This window comes from Borostomias antarcticus, assembly GCF_949987555.1.
Source record: "Borostomias antarcticus genome assembly, chromosome: 17".
Taxonomy (NCBI): domain Eukaryota; kingdom Metazoa; phylum Chordata; class Actinopteri; order Stomiiformes; family Stomiidae; genus Borostomias; species Borostomias antarcticus.
The window spans coordinates 17,244,284-17,255,784 of NC_140250.1; the positions used below are offsets into that span (position 1 = coordinate 17,244,284).

Here is an 11,501-nt window from a genome sequence, read left to right on the forward strand (position 1 = left end):
TAGAAACCGTAAATCTCAATCTAGTCTTTGTTGCACCCGATCTACAGGACAACGAAGTCGCAGCAGTCAAGCCTCCTCCGGTAGTCCTCTACCCCCAGTCCCAGGACCAGTCCCCCAGTAACGGAGCCGAGCGCTACTCACAGGGCGGTGCCCCCACTCACCCGATCGAGCCCCCTCCACGCCAGCCCGTGGAGATCCCTAGACCGCCCCAGCCAGACCCCAGATACCCTCCTCAGTATGACCCCAGGTACGATCGGTACGAACCACCGCAGCCCGAGATCCGGTACCCGGTGACCCCGCGTCGACCCAGTCCACCGGTCCCTCAGCCTGCCGGACACGTGCACACCTCGGGACCCGGGGTCAGTGTCCTGAAATTCTGTTCAGGTTTTTCTGTCATTCTAATTGTCCTCAGTTTATGAATCCATACCGTAGCTGTTCATCTCCAGATGTGCATAAAGGTTGTAGGATTACCAGTTTAGCCAGCTACCTTTGATAAACAGCCAGACATGATGTTGGTACAGTAGTCTGCTTTAATGGGCCATAACCCTCAGAAAAGTGAGCGGAAATTGCACCCTGAAGAACCTGTACGATAACGTGTTGACTGGAGTGTAGAGCGTCTGTAGTGGCAGGAAGCGAGTGGTTTTGTAACACACCTCTTTCTTTTACCAAACAGCTACACCTCATGGCCCTGAACACACCCCAGGGGGGCAACATGCGGGGCATCCGCGGGGTAGACTTCCTGTGTTTCCAGCAGGCGCGTGCTGTTGGACTCAAGGGCACCTTCAGGGCTTTCCTGTCGTCCAAACTCCAAGACCTCTACAGCATCGTCCGCAAGTCCGACAGAGACAGCCTTCCCATCGTTAACCTCAAGGTATGTTAACGTGAACGGCTACAGTACAAGACTCTTGAAAGCCACTTGCAACTACTAACTACAACTACTTGCTGTACACTAACAACAGATGACATTTTCTATAACAACTTTCATTATTCATTTTTTTGGCCTATGCTCAGTCTGTTTTGCATGAACCTGGCACGTAGAGATTATAATTTCCCTGATTGCCTCAGGGCTAGGTGCAGTTGCTATGCAGGTGCACACTCGGTTACGGTGGAAGTCAGTGGGCCAATTTGATTCATATCATTACTATTTTGTTTGGAAACCATTTCACAATTTGAATGGATGGAACTAATTGTTTGTATACTGCCAATAATTATTTTTGCGAATGTTGAAACCGTGTTTACACTTTTAATTTGCTTAATATTTTCTGCACCGTCTTCTAGGATCAAGTGCTGTTTAACAACTGGGAGTCTCTCTTCAGTGAGACCGGGGGTAGGATGAAAGAAAATGTGTCCATCTACTCCTTCGATGGCAGAGATATCCTCAGGGACAGTGCATGGTGAGTGTTGGTCTTCCAGACACCACATCATGTACAACAAAGCCGTGTCTGGCCATGCATTTGTACATTTGCATATTTCATTTCCCCCAATTTTGGTATAGAGCACGATTACAATACATGGGTCTAAAAGTGAGAATACATTATACTGCATGTCACATTATTGCTTAGCTGTCTCTACGTGAGAAAGACCAGTCACAGGTACACTTCATTAAGGTGCTGAAGGTACAGTTCATTAAGGCACTATTGCTAGAAATGACATTATTCATGAGTCAAGATAGGCCTACTTTTTTAACAGTGCACAGTAACGGTAGCCAATTAAAACATTTTAAACCAATTTCACAACCTTTGTGACAGTTACTGCTGAGGCGCAGACAGCTAGAGAGAAAAGATGAATTCTAACAAGCATTACATAACTTGTTTCACCTCCACTAAAATCGAATGTAATATTTTTGGGCATCAGTGTAGAGAACAAATAACCTCAACTGACTTCATTTTCATACCCCTTGTTTCCTGCCCAGGCCAGAGAAAATGATCTGGCATGGCTCGAGCAGCAAGGGCCATCGCCAGACGGACAGCTACTGCGAGACGTGGCGAGCCGGCGACCGCGCCGTGACCGGCATGGCGTCCTCGCTGCAGTCGGGCCAGCTCCTACAGCAGATTCCCGGCAGCTGCTCTAGCAGCTACATCGTCTTGTGTATCGAGAACAGCTTCGTCACACACTCCAAAAAATAAGAAAGTCGTCACTTTTTATTATTTTTACGTCCGAGGAACGGACCTGTTTTTCCTGTCCCCGAAAAACACGACGTCCGACGAACTGGGCCTGTGGCTCTCTCGCGGCAGAGAAGCTTCCCATCGTCTTCTCCTCCCTTCCAGAAAATGCCAAAGAGGCGGGTCTAACAGAGAAGCGTTTGCTCTTTTCTCGGGGCATTGGGCACATATTTTTTCCAAGGGGTTGAACAAGAGAATAGAAGCTAATTGCAGCCGCATTTTAAAATTGTATCCATTTAATTAAAAAAAGGTTTGTATTATATGTCAATTGTGATGTTTATTTTTGTTGTTTATTTTCCATGTTTTTACTTTTTAAACTGTCTTTGTTTTGGAATATTCAACTAGTTTATCATTATTTTTGTGTATCATTTTTCACTTTTTTTAAATTTCCATTTCATTTAAGGATTATGGGTTATTAAGGGGTGCAGCAAGTGTTTAAAGAATATTTTAATTAAAGAAGATAATAGATATTTATTTTTTAATGAAGTTATGAGAGAACATATGATTTGATTTGGAAAACTAAAACCAATTACAAAACACCCTGATCCATATTGTAGTCTGCACTTTTTACACATAATACCTTATAGCTACATGTACGCAAGCTAGAGTGAGTTACAAAACTTTATCTTGAAATCTGAGAATACACGTGTTTGAACTGCATAATAAAAGATATTCTGATAATAAATTGTTTTGATTTGTCCAGGATGACTTTTTTTTATTAAAAAAGAATACAACGTAGAATATTAAATATTGTAATTATTGTGTTATCGGGTCACAAATATGTAAATGTGATGATTAATATTATTTTTAATAATTCCATACACAATATAAATACACTTGCCATACACTTACGTGACATGTCCTTTTGGAAGCAGCTTATACAGAGGCTTAGGCAAATTTGATTGAAGGGTCAATTTAATCAGAAACATTTCTTATTTATAATTACCCATCATTGGTGAGGCTATAAAATATTTGTGTTCAATTTGGTGCTAATCTCTTTTGGAGTGACTGCTGACTGTGATGTTTGTGGAAACCTGATGTATTTTATGAAGACACTTTGCAGTAGACTTGTGTTGAATTTTGGAGACTAACTTGGCTCTAGTGCTACTGACGTGTGGTGACTGAACATGTATGAACCTGTGGATATCCATTCTTTATGTAACCAGTATGTGCTGTATCATTTCTCCCAGGCACTGAATAAATGTTTTTTTTCCATCCATGACATAATTGTGATTTACTTTCATAGAGGTTAGATAGTTGTACTTTAGATCTATTTATATTTAGTAATATATACTGTAGGGATGGACTGATCTAGATCTGATTTTAGATTTTCTACAAGCACAATTGGCTGATACCAATCTAATATTAAGTAAGTAAGTTTATTTATTTATTTATTTTTATTTATTTTATATAATACAGTAATCAGTACTAGAAACCACCCCCCATGTTCACATTCTTAGTTAGCTGGCTAATGTTAGCAAACTAGCTTTCTGTCCATGTGAAATGACTTGGCTGCACTGAGAGCTGCAGCATCCGCATCTACATACAACTGTGCAATACATGTTAAATGCTTCATGTTGACATTCTTTGATGCACCCTTTGCAACAATGTTTCTAATCACTTTCTGAACGTTGCACCACACTCTGTGGTGCTGTACTCTCTCGGTGGCTGTAAAACTATCTGGGGGATAAAATCTCTAGCTACTGTAGCTAGCCAGGTAAGATTATTTTACTGTTGTGTTGGCAGCTGGTGAAACATGTTCACAGCAAGCAAGCTTGTTCAAAACTGCTAGTTAGCTGGGACTGTCACTCGTGACTCTTAGGTGGCTTGCTAGCTGACCGTGTTGTGCCGGGCAGCAAGCATCAAACAAGCTGAACATTTATTTGGGATAGCAGTACAAGCAATACAATACTGGTGCATCCCAAACAATATTGTGAATATTATGAAAAAAAACACATTATTTTCTGTAATTGAGTTCAAAAAGTGAAACTTTCATATATTCTACATCCATTACACAAAGTGAAATATGTCAAGCCTTTTTTGTTTTAATCTTTATGATGATACTGTGTGTTCAGTTTGTTCATTGATGCACTCAATACTTGGTTGGGGATAGTTTTGCACAAATTACTGCATCGACATGCAGCGTGGCATGGAGGTAATCAGACTTGAAATATTTCACTACATGTGTAATGAATTTGTAATATATGAAAGTTTCACTTTTTGAATTAAATTTAGGAAAATAATGAACTTTCCACAATATTAATTTTTTCTGAGATGCACCTGTATATACTTTGCTAAGCAAAGTCAGCTTTCCCAATTGGCATGGTTACGAGGTTCGTTGTTTGTCGCGAGTTTGAGCGAGTCACGGGGTGTACTGTGTATAGCATAAAGTACTGTATAATCTCGCTAGAGCCTCATCTTGGTTAGAAATGAATGCACCTGTTACACTGTCAGCATTCCAAATATAACAGACTTCTAATTCAATCTCTCGGACTGTGTGTTAGTGTTGAGGAATTTACATCCAAACACCTTAAACCTTTGTCCTCTCACTTCTCTTGTAATTCATCACCTCCCCCCCAAATATTCACATAGCTGTGCTAACATACAAAATGGCTTCCAGAAGGCCATCTGTCTACTCTAGAATAACCATCCTTTGTCCCTTTGTCCCTCTTAGAAACTACCGCCTTTTTCTCATGTCACATGTCTTTACTCTTGGCCATGCCTGCCATTTCATATGTACAATGGAGTAGCCAATCACATCCTGGAAGCAACGTACCTTTGTTTTGATTGCATATAAGGCACAGCAAAACCCATGAAGGCTCACTTCGCTGACGAAACCACCCTTGTTGCGTTTTCAGGAAGTCCTTGCGCTCGTATGCTTTTCACAATAAACCAGACCTAACCTTTTGAACGAATCTTGGTAAATCCTTTTTGACTAGATCAGTTAAAATACTATCACATTAGTTTATTAACTTTGTAATAATTTCCTTCCTACACAAAGTTACCATTTGGATTCCGAATATGTGATCTGTTTATCAAAATAAACCTGTTTGAAAATGTGTCAAGATGTTTTCGGACTTCTCCGGCAGGTTCTGTAGCTAAATCGGGAATCATTGTTCAAGGGTGTTAGCCAGCTATGGCTTTCATCACTTAGACAAGAGACACGCCCTTTGTTTATGTCTGTTGCATAGCAACAGCCACACCGGGGACTATTTTCTCTAACGTTACTGAAATGCGATACAAAACGTTGTTAAAATGATTTTGTGCTGAAAGGCAGTCATTGTCTTTGTTTACTATTTATACTTTCGCTGGCAACCCGTATTATAAAAGCAATAAGGTACTCGAGGCAGTACTTTGTTGTGAATAATGTACAGTTCAAGGGTTTGCCGCTGCCTCGAGTTCCTTATTGCTTAACTATAGAATGGGTTGGCTACTTGCTGGAAGCAAAGGTGATAGACACTTCAGTCACTCGTACGGCGTACGGTTCTAAATGTTAACTTATTTGATGTCATCACTTTGCTCCAGAAAATATCTTTTAAAATATATTTTAATGCACATGGAATTTGTTTGGAATATCTACAATCACAATCTCGATTCTTAGCAAGCCGATTGATCCTTAGTAATATTCAATCAGTTCTGGGGTGTGAACAACAAATATTTCACCTCTAACCCTATCACTACGGTAATAACTACTTTTCCATCATTGCATGTAAAATACACCACACTATTCTTGAATGCAGTTATGTAGGCTCATTGTCAACAGGAAAGCAGGTAACGTCTAACTGACTTGAGGGAAACATCCCATTACCTTGAGCCATGCTAGTGGTCCCTAGATCGCAGACCTTCCTGCTTTCTGATGAGATTGCAATCTCACCTCAGTACCTTTCACTCAACCACTGTCCTGCCCGGTGGTTTTATGGCGCACTCAATGGGATTTAGCTGTGTGGCCTTGCAAGCGCATCCTTGACACAAATCAATGTCCTTGGCGACAGAGAAAGGTGTTCAAGGTGTCTCTGAGGGTTGCTCTTTGAACATATAGCACCCTTTAAGTACAGTACTGTAGGTGTAATGCTTTTACCTATACTGTACTGGCGCAAATTCTAAAATTATAAGGGGATACATATACTGTATGACTGAAGTCATTCAAGAAGACCATTTATTCTGTTAAGGCACTCCTGTCAAAGGTAATGTAAAACTAGGTGTGTTCGATTACTATACAAAAGCTTCCCCCCTCTCCACTACATGATTGGATTGTTGAAAGCCGGCATTTCACACCGACTGGCTTTCTCCAATCGAATCAGGACAGGGTGCCTTTACGAGTCATAAAAAAGAGGGATATCAAATGTAGATGGCAGTTACACTTCCTGCTTGGTAATGAGTATCATTCAGGGTCATGGGGTCATGAACCTATGGAGTGTAATCAGCTCTCAGGTCATGACCTTACACTGACACAGACTCTATGGGGCACAATTGAAAGGGTGCTGTGTGAAATGCCGCTCCCTGTCAGACAGTGACAGGTGACAGCCCATACACCATTTTCACAAAGCCCTTGAAACATCAGTGACAGTTCTGGACTCACTCTGTCGAAGTGACAATAGGAGATGACAATTCAGAGCCAATTGAGGTGGAGGGAATGTGAAAAGAATAGTGGATTGCTCTGAATAACTTCTTACAATGCTCTCAAAAGTGGATGCTTCAGTTTAAGTTTTAATGGAAATAACGTTTTAATAAAAATATTAATTATGATTATCCCAATATGTTAGATAAGAAATAGGGTGATTTTCTTCAAATGCTAATTCTCAAAAAGGCTACAAAGACTGATTTTCCCAGGGAGCGCAAAACAGTATTAATTTGAAGATCACTTACAGGATAATATTCACAGACTACAAATGACGCTCAGAGAACACAGACCAACATCTACGAATGCATGTTGTGTCTCTGTACGCGTGCACATGCGTGCGAGCAAGACATGTTTGGTATTGCTGCATTCGATATGTCAAGAGCTTTCTGCCAGTCCACCGAGCTTTATGAAAATCAGTGCAGTCGTTTTAGCGTGGTTGTCATTATTATTACTTAGTGTTGTTATTACAGGGTGTGTGTATGGTGTGTGTGTGTGTGTGTGCGTGTGTGTGTGTGTATGTGTGTGCGTGTGTGTCTTGAGTGTGTGCATGTGTGTGTTGGATGTTGTGTGCATGCACTTATAGTTCTTCCTCTGGGTTACATTCAACCCTACAATGGCTTTGATTTTAATAATCTTATTAAAAATTAGAAGAAATGTTGATTTTACAACCTATGGTTCAAGAGTATCAAGAGGTAAAGTGGGCTGTTATAGCGCCACCATATTTTTTCCAGAGTAGGACTCTTGACTGTTAACCACTCTACCAAGTTTGGTAACTTTAGGCCTTAAGGTTACCGAGATAAAAATATTTGAACTGGAGATTTTCCCTATTCCCATTCAAGTCAATGGGAAATTTTTATCATCATCATCATCTTCATCCGCTTATCCAGGGTCGGGTCGCGGAGGCAGCAGCTCCAGCAGGGGGCCCCAGACATCCTTTTCCCTAGCAGCATCAACCAGCTCTGCCTGGGGAATCTTTAGCCGCTCACAGGCCAGTGCGGAGATGTAGTCCCGCCACCTGGTCCTGGGTCTACCCCGCGGCCTCCTCCCAGCCGGACACGCCTGGAACACCTCCCTAGGGAGGCGCCCAGGAGGCATCCTCACTAGATGCCCGAACCACCTCAACTGGCTCCTTTCGACGCAAAGGAGCAGCGGCTCTACTCCGAGTCTCTCCCGGATGACTGAACTTCTCACCCGATCTCTCAGGGAGACCCCAGCCACCCTCCGGAGAAAACTCATAGGTGAGGGTGGGGACGAAGATAGACCGGTAGATCGAGAGCTTTGCCTTTTGGCTCAGCTCTCTTTTCGTCACAACAGTGCGTTATAGCGACTGCAGAACCGCACCAGCTGCTGGAAATTTTTATACACTAATAAATTAATATAAATAAAACTATCAAAGATATTGCTTAGCAATGAGGAAGCACATGATTCCCGATGAAGCTGGTCGATTTGACATATGACTATTGTGTGTGCCGTTAGAACTGTGGGAGGAGTAGCGTGGCAAACTTTTGGGGTTGCTCTAGATCCAAACCAACCAAACAAACAAATAAAGTCGACCAAGTACTAGAGTGTGTTGCCCTTCGGGGCAACCACACTAATGACTTAATCCCGGAGGCAATATTACGACACACAGCTACATTAGCCTATGACTAAAAATGCACAATGTAATAACGGAGAATTGCGTTCTCTTGGAAAATGAATCAAGTGAAACAGTAACGATCAAGTTGAAAATGTAATGAGCTAATACATGGAGTACATGGAGGCAATAACAAAATGACTCAAGAAATTCCTAGTCTTCCTAGTCTACAATTAGTCTACATGCCCACAAACTGAAACATTAATGTCAGCCTCACCAGTCCGCTGTTAGCTGAGCAACAAAACTGCTTGTGTTGAATAGCCTTAACATTCCTCACAAATCTTTGCTAACCTGTTAAATCCAAAGACAATCACAGGCAAAACTATTTACAGTTAATTTCACTCCACTGTTCATTTGTGTGCGCTTTGCAGTAAAAGGATGGCAGCCACATTAAGGTACAGTAACGTTGGCTACCTACCTAGCTAGCTAGCTAACACAGCCAGCTCAGCTGTGTACATTTGCTCTGGCCTATTTTCACATTCCGCGCACAGGAACGCTACATCATGTGTGTCTGTGTCACAGAGCCCGACCCGAACCCTAACTATGTATTAAAAAATCAGCCCAAGCCCGGCCCTAATCTGTCCATGGTGTCGGGCCCCGTCGGGCTTGTAGACCTCTTGTTCTAAGTTGGCCCATGCTACACCCCTCCATGCAACACCCCTCCACCGAGTTTTATGAAAATCGGTCTGCTAATTTTTATGTAATCCTGTTAACAAACAAACAAACTAAGAAACGTCTCATGGACCTGCCCCGTGATTTCGACGGCTCCAAAATATAATGGGTTCTATGTTGGGTCGTGCTGCACCCGTCCACCAAGTTTCATGAACATCGGTCTGCTGATTGCTGCCTAATCCAGACGAACAAGCAAACGAACAAAGAACGAAACACATGCCACCAAAAACATTACCTTTCACCCTGCACTGTCACTGGGGCGGAGTATGGTGTTGCTTAATGCTCGATTCTGATTGGCTGCTGGGTGTGCATTAACTATTCCTTTGTATCATTTCTGATAATGAACACCTGGTCGTTGATAATCGCTTGTGTATTCTAGTAGCACATGAGCAATAGTCTAATGAGATTTTAGGCTAGTAAAATGGTACTTCCTGTGAAATGGCACCTAACATGAATGAATTGATTAAGGCAATCTTGCAATTCGACTGAACAAATATGTAGGGCCAGCTCCTCATAACACAGAGTACCAAGAGAAATTACATAACGCTTGAGTTCAATTACATCTCATTCAAAACTTTCTCTCAACTGTCTCGTGACTGCTGCTACAGTCTACAGTACGTGGAATTATTAATTGACTGGGGCTCCAATGTTGTTGCGCTGTCTCTGGTTGAAAGAAAAATAACTAGCATTGCATACAGCTCGCAATACCTCAAGGTCCCTGGCTGAGTAAATCTTTCAAAAAAACATAATTTGCCCAGTGATGTACTATCCACATAAAGTCTCCCTGACAGACTGGAAGAGAGACTGTCACTGTGTGTGTGTGTGTGTGTGCGTGTGTGTGCGCGTGTGTGTGAGAGAGAGAGAGGGGGGGGGATGGAGAGAGAGAGAAAGAGAGAGAAAGAAAGATGGGAGAGAGAGAGGGGGGAAGGAGAGAGAGAGGAGAGAGAGAGAGAAAGAGAGATAGGAGAGAGAGAGAGAAAGAAAGAACGATAGGAGAGAGAGAGCGAGCTGAAAGGAGAAGTAGGAGGATGTTCGGAACAACCTGCAGCTGGCCTGCCGGGAAGCTGCTTTCACAAGGGCTGCCATGGGAGCTCTATATTTAGGGGCTGGCAAGTAATAACTAAGCACATCCAAATGATCCACAGACGGTAATGATACGAGGGTGCAACGGCTAGATGTTGAGCTTAATTACATTTGGGGCGGAAGAGAGAAGCAGCGTCTGTCAGAGATCTGCCCTGTGTTTATATGACCCCGGTGACTCACCACGCCACCCAATCTAACTATATATCTGAACAATACACGCCAGGCTTTTACAGAGCCCCCTTCTCTTTGTTTTATGCCTTCGTTAAATGCACCATATTTCCTGGAGTACTTAGTACTTGTGTGAAACTACTTCTTTATCACCCACAACACAGGCCTTAAAAACAGCATGAAACAATATGGTTGAGGGGATGTGTATGGTGATATTATGTTGTTAGTCCATACCAAAATGTATGAAAAATAAATTCATTTGGGGTTTGTTTTTATCATATTTAGTTTCAGGCCATATTTTGCACATCACCCAGCTCAGCGGGGATCTCTCTTCTGCACTGCAGGCAAAGATGGAACACATTTGCATAAACTCAGGCTTTCACATCTCCGCTATCTGGTCTGATAATGAGCAAAAAGAAAGCTCACTCCTTAAAACCTGCTGTTTTTTTCTACTGTATATTTTTACTTTAAATATTTGATGAGCGTGATGTTATCTTGAATGGGTCTTCCTGGCGTCACACAGCTTGGCTTTGGACACCCAGCTACTCCAGCCCCTCTGAGATCAAACTGATGTCCCCATCTTTCTCTTTAGTGAACACAATAGAAATACACCAAAACAGAATGGGGAAGACTGGGAATGATGTTAGACATGCTAGAGACCTGCTGTACAATATATAATTTCTTTAGGAAGGGGGTACAGTTGGTAAGGCAGGCAGTCAGCATTCAAATCATAAAATGTCAAGTCTCTGCACTGCATAAATCAGTATCCTAGGACACATCAGAGCTTGGTCACATAATGTATTTCAATATTTTAAATGATCAGCAATGAATAGCTCTCTGAGTGATGCCCGGGTCCATATTTAATGGCCTACTGTATATTCACACTCAGAGGTGTGTATAACTCAGAAAAGCTCTTTCTTTCAAGTGGTTTTATTTATTTCAAATGCAGTAAGCTACAAATCCCTTCAGCGTTGTGGTACTTTAAATACATAATCTACCCGGGTCAGGTCCGCCGGTTTAGTTTACCTTCTGAGTTTACAGCTCACTGCGCTCCGCAATCTCCACCGCTGGGTACATATCCGATGTGACATCTCCTTCCATCTACCATGAATTTTTTATGGATCTCTCTCTCTCTCTCCCCCCACACCTCTCACGCGAAGAA

The 11,501-nt window shown here is 42.2% G+C and overlaps 1 protein-coding gene across 3 annotated transcripts in view; it reads left to right on the forward strand.

Moving 5' to 3' along the window:
- Positions 1-3,373, forward strand: part of col18a1a (collagen type XVIII alpha 1 chain a) — a 49,170-nt gene extending 45,797 nt beyond the window's left edge. For all 3 annotated transcript variants that reach the window (XM_084452352.1, XM_084452353.1, XM_084452354.1), the window contains 4 exons: positions 48-359; positions 674-871; positions 1,279-1,394; positions 1,913-3,373. In XM_084452352.1, coding sequence (XP_084308478.1) covers positions 48-359; positions 674-871; positions 1,279-1,394; positions 1,913-2,126 — 840 coding nt within the window. In that variant the 3' untranslated portion in view covers positions 2,127-3,373. The remainder of the gene's footprint in view (positions 1-47; positions 360-673; positions 872-1,278; positions 1,395-1,912) is intronic.
- Positions 3,374-11,501: the final 8,128 nt, after the last annotated feature.